This window comes from Tachyglossus aculeatus, chromosome X5, assembly GCF_015852505.1.
Source record: "Tachyglossus aculeatus isolate mTacAcu1 chromosome X5, mTacAcu1.pri, whole genome shotgun sequence".
NCBI lineage: Eukaryota > Metazoa > Chordata > Mammalia > Monotremata > Tachyglossidae > Tachyglossus > Tachyglossus aculeatus.
The window spans coordinates 1,345,594-1,367,521 of NC_052097.1; the positions used below are offsets into that span (position 1 = coordinate 1,345,594).

Sequence of the window (21,928 nt, forward strand, 5' to 3'; positions counted from 1 at the left end):
CATGTGGGACAGGGACTGTGTCCAGTCCGATTGTTTTGATTTCACCCCAGCCCTCAGTACTGTGCTTGGCACATAAACGCTTAATACCATAATTATTATTATTGCACCAACAACCCACTATGCCCGCTCCACTCCCCTCCAGCCTTCCTCCTTCTCCTGGCCTGCTGGATCTGACCCCAGCCTGACCCCACAAAGTCCTCACTCGCCCAAGTTGAGCCAGAGGAGACGGGCGGCTTGCTAGAGAATCCTGGCCCTCCGGGGCCCCTTTCCTCGGGGCCTCATCATGTTGTCAGGGGATGGAGAGCCAATTCTCTAACCAGGCCAGTTCCTCCTCCATGCAAACCTCTGCCGGGGATCCCTCTCTCCTTTCTCTGCACGACGCGCTAGCTCCCACGGGCCCGGGCCTCCCCCGGGACACGCTTCCGGCTCCAAACGGTCGGTTCGGAAGGTCCCGGTCGACCCCCGCGCGTGAACAGCAGAGCGCCGTTACAACCCGGTTTGGGACGTCAGCGTCACGCTTCCAAACGGAGACACGGTTTCAAGGAGCCAGCAACAACACGGGCGACATTCAAATAGGGTTTTTAATCACCTTTCCCACAAAAGCAAATCGTCGTCCGCTCCAAACGGGGTAGCGGCCGTGATCTGGCCCCTCCCTCCAGGCCACGCTCCTTCCACGCGAGTCCTCTTCCCACTAGAAAGTGCATTTCCCATTGTCCTCTCCCAGGCGCTCCGTACGACGTTTCGCACACAGAGGATGCCCAGTACAGTGTTCTGCACAAACAGTAGATGCCCAGTAAAGTGTTCTGCGCACGGCACGTGCACAGTTCAGAGCTCCGTACTCAGTACGCACCCAATCTCGCGCTGTGCGCACAGCGGGTGCTCAGGATAGTGCTCTGTACACCGGAGGTGCTCAGTAAATCCCAGCAGCTGCTCCTTTGGGAAACCCAGAGAGGCCGGGAGATCCTTGGGTGCGGATCCTGAACAAAGGCAGGTCTCCCTGGCATCGCAGCGTTCTGGCTCCCATCCCTGCCTCTAATGATGGAGACGGGGGGACCCACTTGCTCGCCTAAAGTGCCGGCTCGTTTAGAGGCCACTGGGCCTTGGGCTGCTTCCCGCCGGACGTCAGCCCACCTTGCAGCCTAGGTTGGCGCCCTGAGGGCAGGTAAGGTGACAAAACCAGGTCCTGGTCACGGTAGATTTTAGCCTAAAGGACTCCGGGACCTCAGCTGGACGGAAGCCGAGTGCTGGACTCAGAAGCGCTACAGGTATCACTTGCGGTGGGGGTCGGAGGGGAGGAGGAAAAGAGGGGAGCACAACAAAATCCTGGCCAAAGGTCCACATCGCAGCCGCCCCCTGGGCAGAGAAAGGTCCCGGGTGACGGGCCTTCTAATAAATACACAGGAAATACAAAACGGGAGGAGGAAATAGAATGAGATGAGGTTTCTCCTCTGCCCCACACCCAAACCGGCCCCACCTCTTCCCTCCTGGCTCCGCTTCCTGCTGCACCGGTCCCGGGGCACCCCGGAGAAGTCGGCCCCGGATCACGCTCCCGCGGGCCGCCCGGACCCCCTTGGAGGGGGCTTGGAAGGAACGTCTGGAGCGTCCGGCCCCAACCAGGCGGGACGGTCATGGCGGCGTTTCCCGTCTCCTGGGATCCGCGGAAGGCCACGGGCCTAAGGCGCGCTCGGAGCAGGGAGCCCAGCTGAGGGGGCTCGGACTTGGGGAACGCCGTCACGCCGGGTCCTCGAGTGGAAGGTGGGCGGAAGGCTGATGGTTCTCGCTCTCGCTTGGGTGGGGTCCCTCCCGCGCTGGTCTCCCACCGCCGAACCCCAGGCTGGCTGGCCACGCCGCCGCCGCCACCCACAGATGCCCGCGAGGGGCAAGGAGCCCGGGAGCTGCTCACGTGGCATCCGGCGGAGGTCGGAGGAGAGGGCCGTCGGGACCTGGGCACCGGCGGGGGTCCGCTTCGGCGCTCCCCCCACCCCCGGCCCCGGGACGCGGTCCGGCAGGTCGGGGGCTCACTCCCTGGACTGGTAGAACAAGATGTATCCGGACTCGGAGTTTTTGGATATGTCCGACGTCAGGCCGTAGAACTCCTCGATGGCTTGGGCGTCGATCTTCTGCACGGAAAGAGATGGGACACAAATTGTTTCCGATGCCAACTGCCCGGGGGAATGATGCCACTGGAAGACGCGCGTATGCAGACGCACGGTCGATTCGCTGGCAAGACATCAAGCCCCGACCAGAGGGCAAGGGTGGGGAGGGCATGTCACCGGGAGACCGACTGCCCCGCGTCCCCCCACAAACAGTTCATGGCACTTCGACCTTCCAGGGGGCCGAATGTACGCAGTCCCATCGCCATCCCAGAAGAACAGCACTGACACCAAATCCCACCGCCCTGCCTTACATCATCATCATCATCATCATCAATCGTATTTATTGAGCTCTTACTATGTGCAGAGCACTGTACTAAGCGCTTGGGAAGTACAAATTGGCAACATATAGAGACAGTCCCTACCCAACAGTGGGCTCACAGTCTAAAAGACTACATCCTCTCACCCGTCAACCGATCCCCTACGCGCTACACAGCTCGGAGAAAGAGCCCAGACTTGGGAGCCAGGAATCCTGGATTCTAATCCCAGCTCCATACCCCGTCTGCCACGTGACCTTGGTCGCACTTTCTCTGGGCCTCAGTTCCCTCATCTGTAAAACGGGGATTAGATTCCTCATTTGTAGAATGGGGACTGGATCCCGTGTCTGTAAAATGAGGGTTGGATTTCCCCCTCCGATTCAGACTGTGAACCCCCGTGAGGGACGGGGACTCTATAGTCTCGCGTCTACCCCAGTGTTTGGCACACAGTATAATCGCTTCAGAAATCCCACAGTTATTACTATTATAACCATTATTCCCAAGGCGCCTGGATTTATTACTCTATTTTATTTGTACATATTCTATTTATTTTATTTTGTTAATATGTTTTGTTTTGTTCTCTGTCTCCCCCTCCTAGACTGTGAGCCCACTGCTGGGTAGGAACCGTCTCTGTATGTTGCCAACTTGGACTTCCCAAGCGCTTAGTACACTGCTCTGCACACAGTAAGCGCTCAAGAAATACGATTATTATTGCTATTATTATTGATGTACCGACCTCAACGATGTCATCGTCAAACAGGAGCCAGAAGCCGTGACTTTTCACGATGGTGATGTAATGGCCCCGGTTGGGGCCGCTGGAAAGACAAAGGAAGTTGTGAGTCTCAGTCGGGGGGTCACACATGCCTCCCTCGTCCCGGTCCTCCTCCATTCCGTCCCCCCCAACCCCAACTCCGGGGTCTAGACTGTGAGCCCACTGTTGGGTAGGGACTGTCTCTATATGTCACCAACTTGGACTTCCCAAGCGCTTAGTACAGTGCTCTGCACACAGTAAGCGCTCAATAAATACGATTGATTGACTGGGACTTTCGATGTCATCCCCAACGGCCTCAGGCTGGAGCGGCGGGTCCCTCTCTGCTGGGGACGAGGGGCAAGGAGAGGCTGAGAGTGGTTTGAGCGCTTAGTACAGTGCTCTGCACACAGTAAGCGCTCAATAAATACGACTGAATGAATGGTCCGACCGTCCCCCTGTCCAGCATCAGCATGGGAGGTCACGTGGTCCAAGTGGCCACGTGGAAAAGCAGCATGATGGAGTGATAGAGCCTGGGCCTGGGAATCAGAGGACGTGGGTTCTAATCCCGCCTCTGCCACTTGTCTGCTGTGTGACCTTGGGCAAGTCACTTCCCTTCTCTGTGCTTCAGTTACCTCATCTGCAAAATGGGGACAGAGACTGGGAGCGCCACATGGGACGGGGCCTGTGTCCGACCCGATTTCCTTGGCCCAGTGGAAAGGGCCCAGGCTTGGGAGTCAGGGATCATGGGTTCTAATCCCAGCTCCACCACACGTCTGCTGTGTGACCTTGGGCAAGTCACTTCACTTCCCTGAGCCTGTGACCTCATCTGCAAAATGGAGATGAAGACTGTGAGCCCCACATGGGGAAACCTGACCACCTTGTATCCCCCCCAGCGCCTAGAACAGTGCTTTGCACATAGTAGGCGCTTCACAAATGCCATTATTTCTTTCTTTTCTTGTATCCACCCCAGTGGTCAGTACAGTGCCTGGCAAATAGTAAGCGCTTAACAAATATCATTATTATTCTTATTAGTGGTCCAGGCCCGGCTGAGGGTCAGGAGGCCTGGGTTCCAGTCCTGGCTCTGCCCCCGGGCCGCTGGTGACCCCGGCACTGCGGACTGGTGAATCCGGCCGCACGGCTCCCGGAGGGAATGGTTTCCCTATGCTCACCTTCGACCGGAGGAAGACGCGTCTCTGTCCTTTCGGTTTGGGCCTATTGCGCTCTGACTCCACAGGGTACCCCTCCCCGGGGTCGACAACCGTGGTTCCCCCCCCGACATTGACGTTTGTCACGTTTTGTGACCTCGAGCCCCCACCTCCTCCCCCCAAGGGCCTCTCCCCCGGCCTCCCGCCCCCCATTACCTGCCACAGTGCACCACCACGGCCACCAGGTCATACATGCGGTCCAGGTTGACGGCGTCGCTGGACGTGTTGAAGAGCCGGAGCTCCAGCGGGAAGACCACCCTGTAGGACAGCTTGGTGTAGCGGTGCAGCTGCTCCATGTACTTGAACCTCTTGAGGTGGAGCGCCAGGATCATCGGGAGTTTCTTCACCCTCATCCTGGAAACGCACGGGCATCCCGCTCCAACCGCTGGCACCGGGGAGATGCCCACCCGCGGGGAGCCGGAACCCCATCGTGGCTGCGGGGGCGGCGGAAGGGAGGGCCCGACCCGACGGTCCCAGGAGGCACGGGATTGGGGCAGAGCGGGAGGCCCCGGACGGTGAGACGGAGGGGAAGAGGCCCCCAATCCCCCCGGGAACCGGAGGGCCAGGGGGGCTCCGGTCCCTGGGGCGGCGGTGGAGCGGGTGAGGGGATTGGCGACGATGATGAATCAGAGAGGGCTTTCTGGAGGAGGTGGGTTAGCACCACAGAAACCAGCGTCTCCCCTTTAAGAGCCACGTTTCCCCCTTTCTCCCCACCTTTTCTGGGCCTCCTGTTTACTGCAGCAGGTTTCACAGTAATACTTCTGCTCGCTGCACAGGGTCTCCGTGTTGCTGAAGTCTCTGCAAGGAAACACGATCCACATCCACGATCCACATCCACGATCCACTAGGGCTTCACTGTGAACACCACCCACGGCGCGACAGCATCAAACCCACCCGGCACCCAGCCCCTATTGGGTACAGACTGCTGTACTGGGCTCCTGCTCTGTGTACAGAGCTGTACTGGATGCCTGCAGCGTGCAGAGAATGTACTGGGCACCTACTGTGTGCAAAGCACTGTACTCGGCACCTATCAATCCATCAAATGGATTTATTGGGCGCTTCCTGTGTGCAGAGCACTGCGCTATCTGAGCGTGAGGGGAATGCAGAAGGGAATGGGAGAAGAGGCAATGAGGGCTGTTCTGGATGCCTGCTTTGTGCAGAGTGGTGTGCTGGACACCTGCAGTTTGACCGCTCCTGTTCCACTTCCTACCTCATTTCATTCATTCATTCAATCGTATTTATTGAGCGCTTACTGTGTGCAGAGCACTGTACTAAGCGCTTGGGAAGTCCAAGTTGGCAACATCTAGAGACGGTCCCTACCCAACAGCGGGCTCACAGTCTAGACGGGGGAGACAGACAACAAAACGTGGACAGGTGTCAAGTCATCAGAATAAAGAGAAGTACAGCTAGATGTACATCATTAACAAAATAAATAGAATAGTAAATAGAATACCCCCCCCCGTGCTTAGAACAGTGCTCAGCACATAGTAAGAACTTAACAGATGCCATAATTTCCTGCCCTTACTTTCCCCGCCGTCCTGACGGCTCCTTGGTTTCATCCTCCCTTGCCCCTCTGGGGACCGGCCGGCCACTGGCCATTGGCCACGTGAGAGCTGGGACCCACACGGAAATGCTTTCTGAGGTGATGATGACAGTGGTATTTGTTAAGCACTTACTCTGTGCCAGGTACTGTACTAAGCGCTGGGGTTATCGGGTTGAACCCTCCCTTCAAGGCCCTACTGAGAGCTCACCTCCTCCAGGAGGCCTTCCCACACTGAGCCCCCTCCTCCCTCACCCCATCCCCCCGCCTTACCTCCTTCCCCTCCCCACAGCACCTGTATATATGTTTGTACGTATTTATTACTCTAATTTGTATATATTTATTCTATTTTATTTTGTTAATGTTTAGTTTTGTTCTCTGTCTCCCCCTTCTAGACCATGAGCCCACTGTTGGGTAGGGACCGTCTCTAGATGTTGCCAACTTGGACTTCCCAAGCGCTTAGTACTGTGCTCTGCACGGAGTAAGCGCTCAATAAATACGATTGATTGATTGATTACTCTATTTAATTTGTACATATTTATTCTATCTATTTTATTTTGTTAATATGTTTTGTTTTGTTCTCTGTCTCCCCCTTCTAGACCGTGAGCCCGCTGTTGGGTAGGGACTGTCTCTATATGTTGCCAACTTGGACTTCCCAAGCGCTTAGTCCAGTGCTCTGCACACAGTAAGCGCTCAATAAATACGATTGATTGATTACTCTATTTATTTAATTTGTACATATTTATTCTATTTATTTTATTTTGTTAATATGTTTTGTTTTGTTCTCCGTCTCCCCCTTCTAGACTGTGAGCCCGCTGTTGGGTAGGGACCGTCTCTATATGTTGCCAACTTGCACTTCCCAAGCTCTTAGTCCAGTGCTCTGCACACAGTAAGCGCTCAATAAATACGACTGATTGATTGATTACTCTATTTATTTATTTATTTAATTTGTACATATTTATTCTATTTTATTTTGTTAATGTTTTGTTTTGTTCCCTGTCTCCCCCTTCTAGACCGTGAGCCCGCTGTTGGGTAGGGACCGTCTCTAGATGTTGCCAACTTGTAGTTCCCAAGCGCTTAGTCCAGTGCTCTGCACACAGTAAGCGCTCAATAAATACGATTGATTACTCTATTTAATTTGTACATATTTATTCTATTTATTTTATTTTGTTAATATGCTTTGCTTTGTTCTCTGTCTCCCCCTTCTAGACTGTGAGCCCACTGTTGGGTAGGGACCGTCTCTAGATGTTGCCAACTTGGACTTCCCAAGCGCTTAGTCCAGTGCTCTGCACACAGTAAGCGCTCAATAAATACGATTGATTGATTGATTACTCTATTTATTTATTTATTTAACTTGTACATATTTATTCTATTTTATTTTGTTAATATGCTTTGTTTTGTTCTCTGTCTCCCCCTTCTAGACCGTGAGCCCGCTGTTGGGTAGGGACCGTCTCTAGATGTTGCCAACTTGTACTTCCCAAGCTCTTAGTCCAGTGCTCTGCACACAGTAAGCGCTCAATAAATACGATTGATTACTCTATTTAATTTGTACATATTTATTCTATTTATTTTATTTTGTTAATATGTTTTGCTTTGTTCTCTGTCTCCCCCTTCTAGACCGTGAGCCCACTGTTGGGTAGGGACCGTCTCTAGATGTTGCCAACTTGGACTTCCCAAGCGCTTAGTCCAGTGCTCTGCACACAGTAAGCGCTCAATAAATACGATTGAATGAATGAATGAATGAATGAATTAATTAATTAATTAATGAACGAACATAATCCGTGTCCCATGTGGGGCTCACGGTCTCAATCTCCATTTTGCAGATGAGGGAGCTGAGGCCCTCTGAAGCAAAGTGACTTGCCCATGGTCACACAGCAGACAAGTGGCGGAGCTGGGACTGGAAGCCACAACTTTCTAACTCCCAAGCCGGTGCTCTTTCCACTACGCCGTGCTGCTCCCGACCGTCGCTTTGGGACGGGCTGTGGTCCTGGACTCTTCTCTCACCAGCTGCCAGTACAACGCTGGGCAAACAGCCTGGAGCCCAGAGAGATGGGCATCCCAGAGGAACCCCCAGGGCTCCTACTGCACCCCAGTCCTCTGCTTTGTCCCCCGCTCTGATCGAGGGGTCACGAGTCTGAAACACACACGGCTACCTCCCCATGTTCTGCCACGGACCGGGAAAGAGCCCTCGGTTGACCTGATCAGAACCGTGATCGCCTCGGGGAGGCCAGCCCGGTTCGGCCTACGCGGAATTGCGTTTGCCAACTCCACCCAGCCAGGGCACCCGTCGGAACTTGTTGGCGGCGGCTCTGAGATGAAAAGAAGGAAACACCCCCTCAGCCAGCAAGAGGGTGAGCATGTAGAAGTCTTTCCCATGGAAAGATGTGAGGGGAAAACATTAGCAGGTTCCGCAAGGATTGGGTAGATCCAGGAATGAGGGGTCCATCCTGGATCTCGGGGGAGAGGCAGGGATGGAGAGGGTAGAGTCAGGGGTGTTAGATGGACGTCCCTGGGGGGAGAGTCAGGGATTTAAAGAGCAGAGTCGGGGCGTTGGATGGTCCCTGGGGGGGAGAGTCAGGGATGGAGAGCCGAGACACGGGGTGCTGGATCATTAGGGGATAGTCAGGGGTGTTTGATGGTTCACCTCTAGCCAGGAGGGTGGGTGTCCAGGAGGGTGAGCAGCGTGGCTCCGTGGAAAGAGCCCGGGCTTTGGTTCAAATCCCGGCTCCGCCTCTTGTCGGCTGTGTGACTTTGGGCAAGTCACTTCACTTCTCTGTGCCTCAGTTACCTCAACTGTAAAACGGGGATTAATACTGTGAGCCCCCCGTGGGACAACCTGATCACCCTGTAACCTCCCCAGCGCTTAGAACGGTGCTTTGCACATAGTAAGCGCTTAATAAACGCCGTTATTATTAAGCACATGATTCCCTCAGGAGCCTCAGTACCCTTCGAGTGACAGGGAGAGTCCCGGGCAATCCGGCAACGACCAAATCCCACACAGGCAATCGGTCCCCTCTGACTCTGGCGCTGGGAGGACTAGATGGCTAATCAATCAATCGTATTTATTGAGCGCTTATGGTGTGCAGAGCACTGTACTAAGCGCTTGGGAAGTACAAGTTGGCAACATATAGAGACGGTCCCTACCCAGCAGTGGGCTCACAGTCTAAAAGGCTAATGCGAGAAAGCCCCTCAGGGGTTGATGGAGAGAAACTGGAAAAACACCAAGTGTAGCAAGTTGTTTTCCCGCGGGGTGGGGGGCTTGTTTGTTCATCTGCAGGCGAGGTATTAAAGATGCAATCTCCTGGTGGGAGACCAGCGTGGGAGTGGAAGGAAGGAAGAAAGGAAGGAAGCAAGGAAGGAGGGAGCTCAGATAAGCATCCTAAACCAACAAGTCTTCTTAAACGATGAACTGCACAGCATCCCAACAGAGCCAGCTCCCCACACCCCCGTTCCCCCGGGAACGTCAACTGCACACTGGACCGCTCCAGAACGGGGGCCCTGCTCCTCAATTTTGGGAAAACAGACGGCACGAATCTCCCGCTTGGACCATTAGGTCCCACAGGGCTGGGGAGCTGGGAAGAGGTCACAATTCCTTTCAGTCCTCCAAGGCAGGGCCCAGGTCCCAGCCGAGGTGAAGGCCAGGAATTCATTCGTTCATTCAATCGTATTTATTGAGCGCTTACTGTGTGCAGAGCACTGGACTACGCGCTTGGGAAGTACAGGTTGGCAACATATAGAGACGCTCCCTACCCAACAACAGGCTCACAGTCTAGAAGGGGGAGACAGACAACAAAGCAAAACATATTAATAAAATAAACAGAATAGTAAACGCAAACGGTAGGTCTCAACCGAGGAGTACTAGAATGGAGGGTTTCTTTTTTCCTTCTTCTTTTTTTAATTGTACTTATTAAGTGCTTACTACGTGCCAGGCACTGAACTAAGCGCTGGGGTAGATACAAGATACAGTCCAGTCCCTCACGGGGCTCACAGTCTTAATTTCCATTGAGGCAACTGCGGCTCAGAGAAGCAAAGCCACTTGCCTAAGGTCACCCAGCCGACACGTGGCAGAGCCGGAATTGGAATCCAGGTCCTTCTGACTCCCAAGGAATGCCAACAGGGATAAAGTGTGGCCCCTGTCCCTGGCAAGGGTCCCCCTGTGTAAGCTGGTTGTGGACCGTCAGCCCTTTGGGACTTCTAGGAGCTGGAGAGGGCTGCAGGGTGGGGCCCAGCTTCTACTCCCGGCTCTTCCGCTGGCCTGCTGTGTGACCTTGGGCAAGAATCTTAACCTCTCTGGGCTCCCGTTTCTTCAGATGTCAAAAAGGGTGAGAATCCCTTCCCATTTCCGCCTCCCAGGGATGTTGTGAAATGGGAAAGGGCTTCTTCTCTCGGGAAGGACGAAGTGGAGCTGGAGATGGGACGCAGAAGGGCAACCGAGATGGGAAGCAGCGTGGCTTAGTGGAAAGAGCCCGGGCTTTGGAGTCAGAGGTCATGGGTTCGAATCCCGGCTCCATCACTTGTCAGCTGTGTGACTTTGGGCAAATCGCTTCACTTCTCTGGGCCTCAGTTACCTCATCTGTAAAATGGGGATGAAGACTGTGAGCCCCCCGTGGGACAACCTGATCACCTTGCAACCTCCCTAGCGCTTAGAACAGTGCTTTGCACATAGTAAGTGCTTAATAAATGCTATTATTATTATTATTATTATTCTTATAGAACATGTGCCTGCGAGTCTGAAGGACCTGGGTTCTAATCCCAGCTCCACAACTAGTCTGCTGTATGACCTCAGGCATGTGCCTCAGTTTCCTCACCTGTAAAATCCTCTAGACTGTGAGCTCATTGTGGGCAGGGAATGCCACTGTTTCCTGTTGTATTACACTCTCCCAAGCGCTTAGTACAGTGCTCTGCACACGGTAAGCACTTAATAAATACGACTGAATGAATGAATGAAATGGGGATTAAGACTGTGAACCTCAAACGGGACGTGGAACGTGTCCAACCTGATTACTTCGTATCCACCTCAGTGCTTAAAAAATAGTACCTGACATTTAGCTTAACAAATACCATTATAAAAGACAAACAAAAAACAAGATTCTCAGGAGGAAGGGCAGACTGAAAAGGTTAGGACTCTTCAGTCGGGAGAAACACAGGCTGAGAGGAAACAATTGGGGTGTTGGATGATCCGTGCTTGGTCACTGGAGGACAGCCAGTCTGTTGTAGACAGGGATTGTCTCTGTTGCTGAATTGTATTTTCCAAGCGCCTATACAGTAAGTGCTCAATAAATACGACTGAATAAATGAATGAATGGTCCCCCACTGTTGGGTAGGGACTGTCTCTATATGTTGCCAACTTGTACTTCCCAAGCGCTTAGTCCAGTGCTCTGCACACAGTAAGCGCTCAATAGATACGATTGATTGATTGATTGAATTGTCCGGGAAGGCAGGCGGCCCACGGTTCCTCCCAGCATCCTGGTGCCGTCCGAAAGAGTTCTGGACTGGACAGGGCAGACCTGTGCCTCCGGAGGCCTGTGGTCCTCGGCTCCCAGGGGAATACGATTGAATGAATGAACGAATGAACCAAAAGACCTTCCCCCTTTTAGACTGTGAGCCCACTGTTGGGTAGGGACTGTCTCTATATATTGCCAATTTGTACTTCCCAAGCGCTTAGTACAGTGCTCTGCACATAGTAAGCGCTCAATAAATACGATTGATGATGATGATGATGATGACCTCACCCGATTCCACCTGTGCAGGACACAGGGAGGTGATCACACTGCTGGGGAGCCCAGCAAGAGGCAGCCTCACTCTCTGGAGGAGGGTCTCCTTTGCCAATTCTCTCCCCACCCCCAGCCCCTGCTTCCCTCGTCTGTAAAAGGGGGATTAAGACTGGGAGCCCCACACGGGACAGGGACTGTGTCCAACCTCTTACCTTGTATCTATCAACTGGATTTACTGAGCGCTGACTGTGTGCAGGGCACTGTGCTAAGCGCTTGGGAGAGGACAACAAGAAACAGCCCCATCCCTGCCCAAGAGAGCCTTTCCCCAACGCCCCTTCCCCAACCACCATCACGGGGTTAAGCTAGGTCCTAGAGGGAACAGAACAGTCAGATGGGAAAGCTGTATATATGTTTGTACATATTTACTACTCTATTTACTTATTTATTTTACTTGTACATATCTATTGTATTTATTTTATTTTGTTAGTATGTTTGGTTTTGTTCTCTGTCTCCCCCTTCTAGACTGTGAGCCCACTGTTGGGTAGGAGCTGTATATGTTCCCAACTTGGACTTCCCAAGTGCTTAGTACAGTGCTCTGCACACAGTAAGCGCTCAATAAATACGATTGATTGAAAGATGATGCAGCCAGAGCCAGCAGCTCCCCCACAATCGGGCCTTCAGCCAGCCCTGCCTCGGGCCCCCGGGCTTCTCTGTCCCGTCTCCTTGGGGAAGCGGCTCCCAGCCAGGGATCGCCCCTCGGACCAGGGGTGCAAGGAGGAAGGGATGCCAGGCCCAGGACCACCAGGAGTTGCTCTGCCCGGAGGCCGGAGACTTCTCACGTTCTCACAGGGTGAGCAAGCACCTGTGGCTGCACTGGACAACGCTGACACTAACCGACCTGGCTAAATAGGACGAAGCTCCCACGGCCCCGTCGTCCTCGTCCCAGATTCTGCTCCCTCTGAGACCTTCTCAGGAAGCGCTCAATAAATACGATTGATTTATATATATATTTATATTTATATATATATTATATATATATAATATATATATATATATATATATTTATATATATATAAATACGATAGCCCCCTATTTCCTCTCCCCCTCGTCCCCCTCTCCATCCCCCCCACCTTACCTCCTTCCCTTCCCCACAGCACCTGTATATATGTATATATGTTTGTACGGATCTATTACTCGATTTATTTATTTATTTTACTTGTACATATTTATTCTATTTATTTTATTCTGTTAATATGTTTGGTTTTGTTCTCTGTCTCCCCCTTCTAGACTGTGAGCCCACTGTTGGGTAGGGACCGTCTCTATATGTTGCCAACTTGGACTTCCCAAGAGCTTAGTACAGTGCTCTGCACACAGTAAGCGCTCAATAAATACAATTGAATGAATGAATGAATGATTGATGATGGTCCGGGGGCCCTGTGGCCCCTCACTCACCAGGAGTGGGCCCCAGCCTTCCCTTCCCGCTTTGGGGCCACCTTTCCCTCTGATCCCCAAAGGAACCGCCCCCAAGCCGTCCCTCCCCCAACCTCCGCCACTGCCATCATCATCATCATCAATCGTATTTATTGAGCGCTTACTGTGTGCAGAGCACTGGACTAAGCGCTCGGGAAGTACAAGTTGGCAACATATAGGGACAGTCCCTACCCAGCAGTGGGCTCACAGTCTAAAAGGGGGAGACGGAGAACAAAACCAAACACACTAACAAAATAAAATAAATAGAATAGATATGGACAAGTAAAATAAATAAATAAATGAATAAATAGAGTAATAAATATGTACAACCAAATATACATATATACCGGCCAACTCGGGAGAGTTCTCTCTTGGCGATCCCAGCATAATGCAGCATGGCACAGTGGCAAGAAACAGCATAAAATACGGATAAAACACGGGCCTGGGGGGGTCACAAGGTCATGGGTTCTAATCCCGGCTCTGCCACTGTCAGCTGTGTGATCTTGGGCAAGTCCTCTCACTTCTCTGTGCCTGAGTTACCTCATCTGTAAAACGGGGATTGAGACTGTGAGCCCCACATGGGACAGGGACTGTATCCAGCTCGATTTGCTTGTATCCATCATCATCATCATCAATCGTATTTATTGAGCGCTTACTGTGTGCAGAGCACTGGACTAAGCGCTTGGGAAGTACAAGTTGGCAACATATAGAGACGGTCCCTACCCAACAGTGGGCTCACAGTCTAAAAGGGGGAGACAGAGAACAAAACCAAACATACTAACAAAATAAAATAAATAGAATAGATATGTACAAGTGAAATAAATAAATAAATAGAGTAATAAATATGTACAACCATATGTACATATATACAGGCCAACTCGGGGCAGTTCTCTCTTGGCGATCCCAGCATAACGCAGCATGGCACAGTGGCAAGAAACAGCATAAAATATGGATAAAGCACGGGCCTGGGGGTGGGGGGCGGTCACAAGGTCATGGGTTCTAATCCCGGCTCTGCCACTGTCAGCTGTGTGATCTTGGGCAAGTCCTCTCACTTCTCTGTGCCTGAGTTACCTCATCTGTAAAACGGGGATTGAGACTGTGAGCCCCACATGGGACAGGGACTGTATCCAGCTCGATTTGCTTGTATCCATCATCATCATCATCAATCGTATTTATTGAGCGCTTACTGTGTGCAGAGCACTGGACTAAGCGCTTGGGAAGTACAAGTTGGCAACATATAGAGACGGTCCCTACCCAACAGTGGGCTCACAGTCTAAAAGGGGGAGACGGAGAACAAAACCAAACATACTAACAAAATAAAATAAATAGAATAGATATGTACAAGTAAAATAAACAAATAAATAAATAGAGTAATAAATATGTACAACCATATATACGTATATACAGGCCAACTCGGGGCAGTTCTCTCTTGGCGATCCCAGCATAACGCAGCATGGCACAGTGGCAAGAAACAGCATAAAATATGGATAAAGCACGGGCCTGGGGGTGGGGGCGGTCACAAGGTCATGGGTTCTAATCCCGGCTCTGCCACTGTCAGCTGTGTGATCTTGGGCAAGTCCTCTCACTTCTCTGTGCCTGAGTTACCTCATCTGTAAAACGGGGATTGAGACCGTGAGCCCCACATGGGACAGGGACTGTATCCAGCTCGATTTGCTTGTATCCATCATCATCATCATCAATCGTATTTATTGAGCGCTTACTGTGTGCAGAGCACTGGACTAAGCGCTTGGGAAGTACAAGTTGGCAACATATAGAGACGGTCCCTACCCAACAGTGGGCTCACAGTCTAAAAGGGGGAGACGGAGAACAAAACCAAACATACTAACAAAATAAAATAAATAGAATAGATATGTACAAGTAAAATAAATAAATAAATAGAGTAATAAATATGTACAACCATATGTACATATATACAGGCCAACTCGGGGCAGTTCTCTCTTGGCGATCCCAGCATAACGCAGCATGGCACAGTGGCAAGAAACAGCATAAAATATGGATAAAGCACGGGCCTGGGGGTGGGGGCGGTCACAAGGTCATGGGTTCTAATCCCGGCTCTGCCACTGTCAGCTGTGTGATCTTGGGCAAGTCCTCTCACTTCTCTGTGCCTGAGTTACCTCATCTGTAAAACGGGGATTGAGACCATGAGCCCCACATGGGACAGGGACTGTAACCAACTCGATTTGCTTGTATCCATCATCATCATCATCAATCGTATTTATTGAGCGCTTACTGTGTGCAGAGCACTGGACTAAGCACTTGGGAAGTACAAGTTGGCAACATATAGAGACGGTCCCTACCCAACAGTGGGCTCACAGTCTAAGAGGGGGAGTATCCACACAGTACCTGGCCCATAGTAATCACTTAACAAATATCATTATTATTATTTTTATTTTTAATGCATGGCGGGGCGGGGGGGCTTGGAAGGGGCAACTGGTCCAACCCCCTACCATTCACATCTGGGAACAGCTGACGAGAACCCTGCAGCTCCGGTCTGGCTCCAACTGCGGAAATCCAGGAATCCGGAATGGCCCAGCCCCCCCTGAGGAAATTCTAGTCCATAGACAGGTGGGCAGTAAGGAGGACAGTACAGGGTGGGGATCTGCCTGGCACTGCCCTGATGGGAGCGCTGGGAAGGGATAACCAATCCTCTGCCCAGCTGCTCCCTCCCCTCCCCAATCAATCAATCAATCAATCAATCGTATTTATTGAGCGCTTACTATGTGCAGAGCACTGTACTAAGCGCTTGGGAAGTACAAATTGGCATCACATAGAGACAGTCCCTACCCAACAGTGGGCTCACAGTCTAAAAGGGGGAGACAGAGAACAGAACCAAACATACCAACAAAATAAGTAGGATAGAAATGTACAAGTAAAATAAAGTCCAAGTCCAGAGAAGCCTCATTCACCCCTTTCCAGAGACTGGGGAGAAGTGGGGCCATTAGAATAAATATGATTGATGATGATGATTAGAAGGAAAGGTAAAGGAAGAGATGACCCACCCCAGTCGTCAGGGGAACCCACACAAATCTTGGTGGATTTGGGGCCTCCTACGTTGTCCAGACGGCTCCTGGCATAACAAGCAGGTCAGCCAGCGGGGCCAGCTGGCTAGCAGCTTGGCTCCGGAAAGACCTCCCGTCCAGGAGAATTCCTGTCATGGGGTCTGACAGCCCGGGGACTAAGGATCAGCCAAATAAAACACCGGGCAACCTGGCCCTACGGGTACCCTACCACCCCGCCGCAGCCCCTCACCCCTGTAGGCCCCGGAAAAGGATGGTGGATCAAGGGGGTGGGGGTCGGTTGCGGATCTCAGCCGGAGATACCGTCTCACATCGGCAGAGTCGCCGTGGCCTACCAGCCAAGGGCAAAATAAGACCAAATGTGAACCCAGTCGGACAAACCGGGCTTCACCCGGGGCCTGTCGACGTCCCTTTTCTCTTTTTTAAATGGTATTTGTTAAGTGCTTACTATGTGCCAGGCGCTGTTCTAAGCAGTGGGGTAGATACAAGGGAATCGCGCTGGACGTCGTCCGTGTCCCACAGGGGGCTCGCAGCCATAATCCCCATTTTACAGATGAGGGGACTGAGGCACAGGGAAATTAAGTGACTCGTCCAAGGTCACAGAGCAGACGAGTGGCAGAGCCGGGACTAGAACCCAGGTCCTTCAGACTCCCAAGCCCGTGCTCTAGCCACTAGGCCATGCTGTCCCTTCCTCCATCCCCTGGGGCTCTGATTCTAACGGCAGTGTCTGGGGAGAGGGCGAGGGCTTGCGGTTCAGGGGTGGGGGGTTTGTCCAAAGACCCAGGAGGTAGTCCCAGCCCGTCCCATTCTGCTGTGTGACCTCGGGCAGGTTGCTTAACCTCGCTGGGCCTCAGTTTCTCCATCTTTCAAAGGGGGAGAATAATTCCAGGGTCTCATTCTGCAGAGGGATGTTGCGAGGATAAATGAGATCGCTGATGTGAAGGCACTTGGGGAACAGAAAAGTACCGCATATTTAAAGCTTTTCTGAGGAAAAGAAACAGACGTTAAAAGACACCTGAGGTCCTTCTCTTGTCGCCATCAGGGGGCTTGAGGTCCACGCGGAAATCCCCAAGGGCGGATGCACAGAGAGGCCGACAGACCCTGGGCATCTAGGCACGTGTTCGCCCCAAGGCCGGGGGGGGTGCCGGGTGGCAGACCGAGGGGCTTACCTCAGGCAGTGAGTGATGGACGTATTCTGCTCCACATCCACGGAAAGGTCCAGAAAGTCTTCATCTTTACTGCTGACCTGGGGCCGCGAAAGAAGAAGGCGGCGGCAGAGAGGGGTAAGACCCAAGAGATGAAAACGGGGATAGCACGGTGACTGGGCGGGGGGACTTCTAGCCCCCGTGGAGCCCTGGCATTACCAGAGGGGCATGGCTCAAAGACCCGCCTGCCTCACACCCATCAGCTCGGCAGCCCCGTCTTTCCCCAGAGAGGCCAGCCAGGGGAGGTCAGGGTCGCGTGGGAGCAGAGGGGGCCAGAAATGGTGGCATTTTTGCTCCTCAACCCTGCCCGTTACTTCCACAAGCCACCCGGGCTGGGAGAAAGTCTTAGTCTGGCAGTCACTGGGACAGAGGCTTGAGCATTCATTCATTCATTCATTCATTCATTCAATCGTATTTATTGAGCGCTTACTGTGTGCACAGCACTGGACTAAGCGCTTGGGAAGTCCAAGTTGGCAACATAGAGAGACGGTCCCTACCCAACAGTGGGCTCACAGGCTAGAAGGGGGAGACAGAGAACAAAACAAAACATACTAACAAAATAGAATAAATATGTACAAATAAAATAGAGTAATATATCTGTACAAACATATATTCATTCATTCATTCATTCAATCGTATTTATTGAGCACTAACTGTGTGCAGAGCACTGGACTAAGCGCTTGGGAAGTCCAAGTTGGCAACATATAGAGACGGTCCCTACCCAACAGTGGGTTCACAGGCTAGAAGGGGGAGAGAGAGAACAAAACAAATAATATTAACAAAATAAAATAAATAGAATAAATATGTACAAATAAGAGTAATATATCTGTACAAACATATATTCATTCAATCATATTTATTGAGCGCTAACTGTGTGCAGAGCACTGGACTAAGCGCTTGGGAAGTCCAAGTTGGCAACATATAGAGACGGTCCCTACCCAACAGTGGGCTCACAGGCTAGAAGGGGGAGACAGAGAACAAAACAAATAATATTAACAAAATAAAATAAATAGAATAAATATGTACAAATAAAATAGAGTAATATATCTGTACAAACATATTCATTCATTCATTCATTCAATCATATTTATTGAGTGCTAACTGTGTGCAGAGCACTGGACTAAGCGCTTGGGAAGTCCAAGTTGGCAACATATAGAGACGGTCCCTACCCAACAGGGGGCTCACAGTCTAGAAGGGGGAGACGGACAACGAAACAAACATATTAACAAAATAAAATAAATAGAATAAATATGTACAAATAGAGTAAAATATCTGTACAAACATATATTCATTCATTCATTCAATCGTATTTACTGAGCGCTTACAGTGTGCAGAGCACTGGACTAAGAGCATCTCTCCCCCTGCATTTTGTTTTTTTTTTTTAAATGACATTTGTTAAGTGTTTACTATGCATCAAACGCTGTGAGCTCACTCTTTTAGACTGTGAGCCCACTGTTGGGTAGGGACCGTCTCTATATGTTGCCAACTTGGACTTCCCAAGCGCTTAGTACAGTGCTCTGCATCATCATCAATCCTATTTATTGAGCGCTTACTATGTGCAGAGCACTGTACTAAGTGCTTGGGAAGTTCAAATTGGCAACATATAGAGACAGTCCCTACCCAACAGTGGGCTCACAGTCTAAAGGGGGGAGACAGAGAACAAAACCAAACATACTAACAAAATAAAATAGAATAGATATGTAGAAATAAATTAAATAAATAAATAAGTAGAGTAAAAAATATGTACAAACATATATACATATATACAGGTGCTGTGGGGAAGGGAGGGAGGTAAGATAGGGGGATGGAGAGGGGGACGAGGGGGAGAGGAAGGAAGGGGCTCAGTCCGGGAAGGCCTCCTGGAGGAGGTGAGCTCTCAGCAGGGCCTTGAAGGGAGGAAGAGAGCGAGCTTGGCGGATGGACAGAGGGAACACACAGTAAGCGCTCAATAAATACGATTGATTGATTGATTGTTGTAGCGCTGCGGCGCGTACAAATCAATTAGGTTGGACACAGTCCCCGTCCCACAGCGGGCTCACAGGGAGGGAGGGAGGAAGGGAACGAAGGAGATGGCAGATGGAGAGAGATGAAGGAGACGGGAGAGGGCACGGCCGCCTCAGGTTCCAGCGCCGAACCCGGGCCCGGGTTCGACCCGCCCGCGGCGGGGAGGCGGCTCACCGTTTCGCAGTTGAGGCACCGCGTCTCGTTGGTCAGCGTCCCCTGGAAGATCTCGTGGACCCACGTCGGCTCCGGCTTGTCGTTCTCCCCGCCCTCGCCCGGGGGACCGTTTCGCGCTTTCCCGTTCGGCTTCTCCTGCTTCTTCTCCTCCTGCAGGATGTCGGCGATGGTGTTCAGCAGGTAATTCAGGAACTCGTGGGCGTCCTGCTGCATGTAGTTGTCGAAGAGGTCTGGAAAGAGGTGGCTCGCGGTCACGCGGGCGACTCTTGTTTGTAACTTGTACATATATCTATTTATTTTATTTTGTTAGTATGTTTGGTTTTGTTCTCTGTCTCCCCCTTCTAGACTGTGAGCCCACTGTTGGGTAGGGACTGTCTCTATATGTCGCCAATTTGTACTTCCCAAGCGCTTAGTCCAGTGCTCTGCACATAATAAGCGCTCAATAAATACGATTGATTGATTGACTGTCTATGTTGCCAACTTGGACTTCCCAAGTGCTCAGTCCAGCGCTCTGCACACAGTAAGCGCTCAATAAATACGATTGATTGATTGATTTTCCCAAGAGCCAAACTCCCTCCCTCGCCAACGGCGCTTCTGAACGACGAGACAAAGTTTGGTCCAGAGGTGCCCAATTCGGGGGGTGTGGGGGGGTCCTCCCCTCAATGCCCCGGGGTGGCCGAACGGCAGGCTACTAGTCCGCCACGTGATGTTAGCCATTTCTTTCCGTTCTGGGAGTCCAGTTCTCCTACGGTCTAAGTCCATTTCTCCCGGTGGGAAGCGGAGGCAATGTGAGGAGCTGAAATTGGCCCAAGTCACTAGGAGGCATTGGGCACGTGCCCAAGTAATAATAATAATCATCATCAATCGTATTTATTGAGCGCTTACTGTGTGCAGAGCACTGGACTAAGCGCTTGGGAAGTCCAAGTTGGCAACATATAGAGACAGTCCCTACCCAACAGAGGGATAATAATAATAATAATAGTAATAATAATAATAGCATTTATTAAGCGCTTACTATGTGCAAAGCGCTGGCGAGGTTACAATCAATCAATCAATCAATCAATCGTATTTATTGAGCGCTTACTGTGTGCAGAGCACTGGACTAAGCACAAGTTGGCAACATATAGAGACGGTCCCTACCCAACAGTGGGCTCACAGTCTAGAAGGGGGAGAGTGATCAGGTTATCCCACGGGGGGTGGGCTCGCCGTCTTAATCCCCATTTTCCAGATGAGGGAACTGAGGCCCAGAGAAGTGAAGTGACTTGCCCAAAGTCACACGGCTGGCAACTGGCAGAGCCGGGATTTGAACCCAAGACCTCTGACTCCAAAGCCCGGGCTCTTTCCACCGAGCCACGCTGCTTCCCGCTGCCCGTGGCCCCACAGTCCCCTCATGGTCCGGAAGAGTTGCCGCTTCTCCCAAAGTGCTTATTATGACCGTCATTATCATGTCTTTGTAAACTGTTTACTATACGCCAAGGACTCGAAACTGTATATATATATATATATATATATATATATATATGTATATATGTTTGTACATATTTATTACTCTATTTATTTATTTATTTTACTTGTACATATCTATTCTATTTATTTTATTTTGTTAGTATGGTTGGTTTTGTTCTCTGTCTCCCCCTTTTAGACTGTGAGCCCGCTGTTGGGTAGGGACTGTCTCTGTATGTTGCCAACTTGTACTTCCCAAGCGCTTAGTACAGTGCTCTGCACACAGTAAGCGCTCAATAAATACGATTGATGATGATGATGATGTCTTTGTAAACCATTTACTATACTCCAAGGACTTGAAACTGCATATATATATGTATATATATATATATGTATATATGTTTGTACATATTTATTACTCTATTTATTTATTTATTTTACTTGTACATATCTATTCTATTTATTTTATTTTGTTAGTATGTTTGGTTTTGTTCTCTGTCTCCCCCTTCTAGACTGTGAGCCCACTGTTGGGTAGGGACCGTCTCTATATGTTGCCAACTTGGACTTCCCAAGCGCTTAGTCCAGTGCTCTGCACACAGTAAGCGCTCAGTAAATACGATTGACTGATTGATTGAAACTGTGAGCCCACTGTTGGGTAGGGACCGTCTCTAGATGTTGCCAACTTGGACTTCCCAAGCGCTTAGTCCAGTGCTCTGCACACAGTAAGCACTCAATAAATACGATTGATTGATTGATTGATTGAAACTGTGAGCCCACTGTTGGGTAGGGACTGTATATGTTGCCAACTTGGACTTCCCAAGCGCTTAGTCCAGTGCTCTGCACACAAAATACGATTGATTGATTGATTGATTGACTATTCTACGTGCTGGGGTAGATACAAGATGCCTGCCTCTGGTCTGGAACGCCCGCCCTCTTCAAATCCGACAATTACCGTCCCCCCACCTCCGCCGCCG

General features: G+C 51.0%; 1 protein-coding gene across 2 annotated transcripts in view; it reads right to left on the bottom strand.

Moving 5' to 3' along the window:
• Positions 1–563: 563 nt before the first annotated feature.
• USP46 (ubiquitin specific peptidase 46) overlaps positions 564–21,928 on the bottom strand; it is a 42,661-nt gene continuing 21,296 nt past the window's right edge. For both annotated transcript variants that reach the window (XM_038769324.1, XM_038769323.1), the window contains exons 4-9: positions 19,512–19,741; positions 17,298–17,374; positions 5,081–5,164; positions 4,523–4,720; positions 3,147–3,225; positions 564–2,120 (exon numbers count right to left, since the gene is read on the bottom strand). In XM_038769324.1, the coding sequence (XP_038625252.1) occupies positions 2,019–2,120; positions 3,147–3,225; positions 4,523–4,720; positions 5,081–5,164; positions 17,298–17,374; positions 19,512–19,741 (770 nt within the window). In that variant the 3' untranslated portion in view covers positions 564–2,018. The remainder of the gene's footprint in view (positions 2,121–3,146; positions 3,226–4,522; positions 4,721–5,080; positions 5,165–17,297; positions 17,375–19,511; positions 19,742–21,928) is intronic.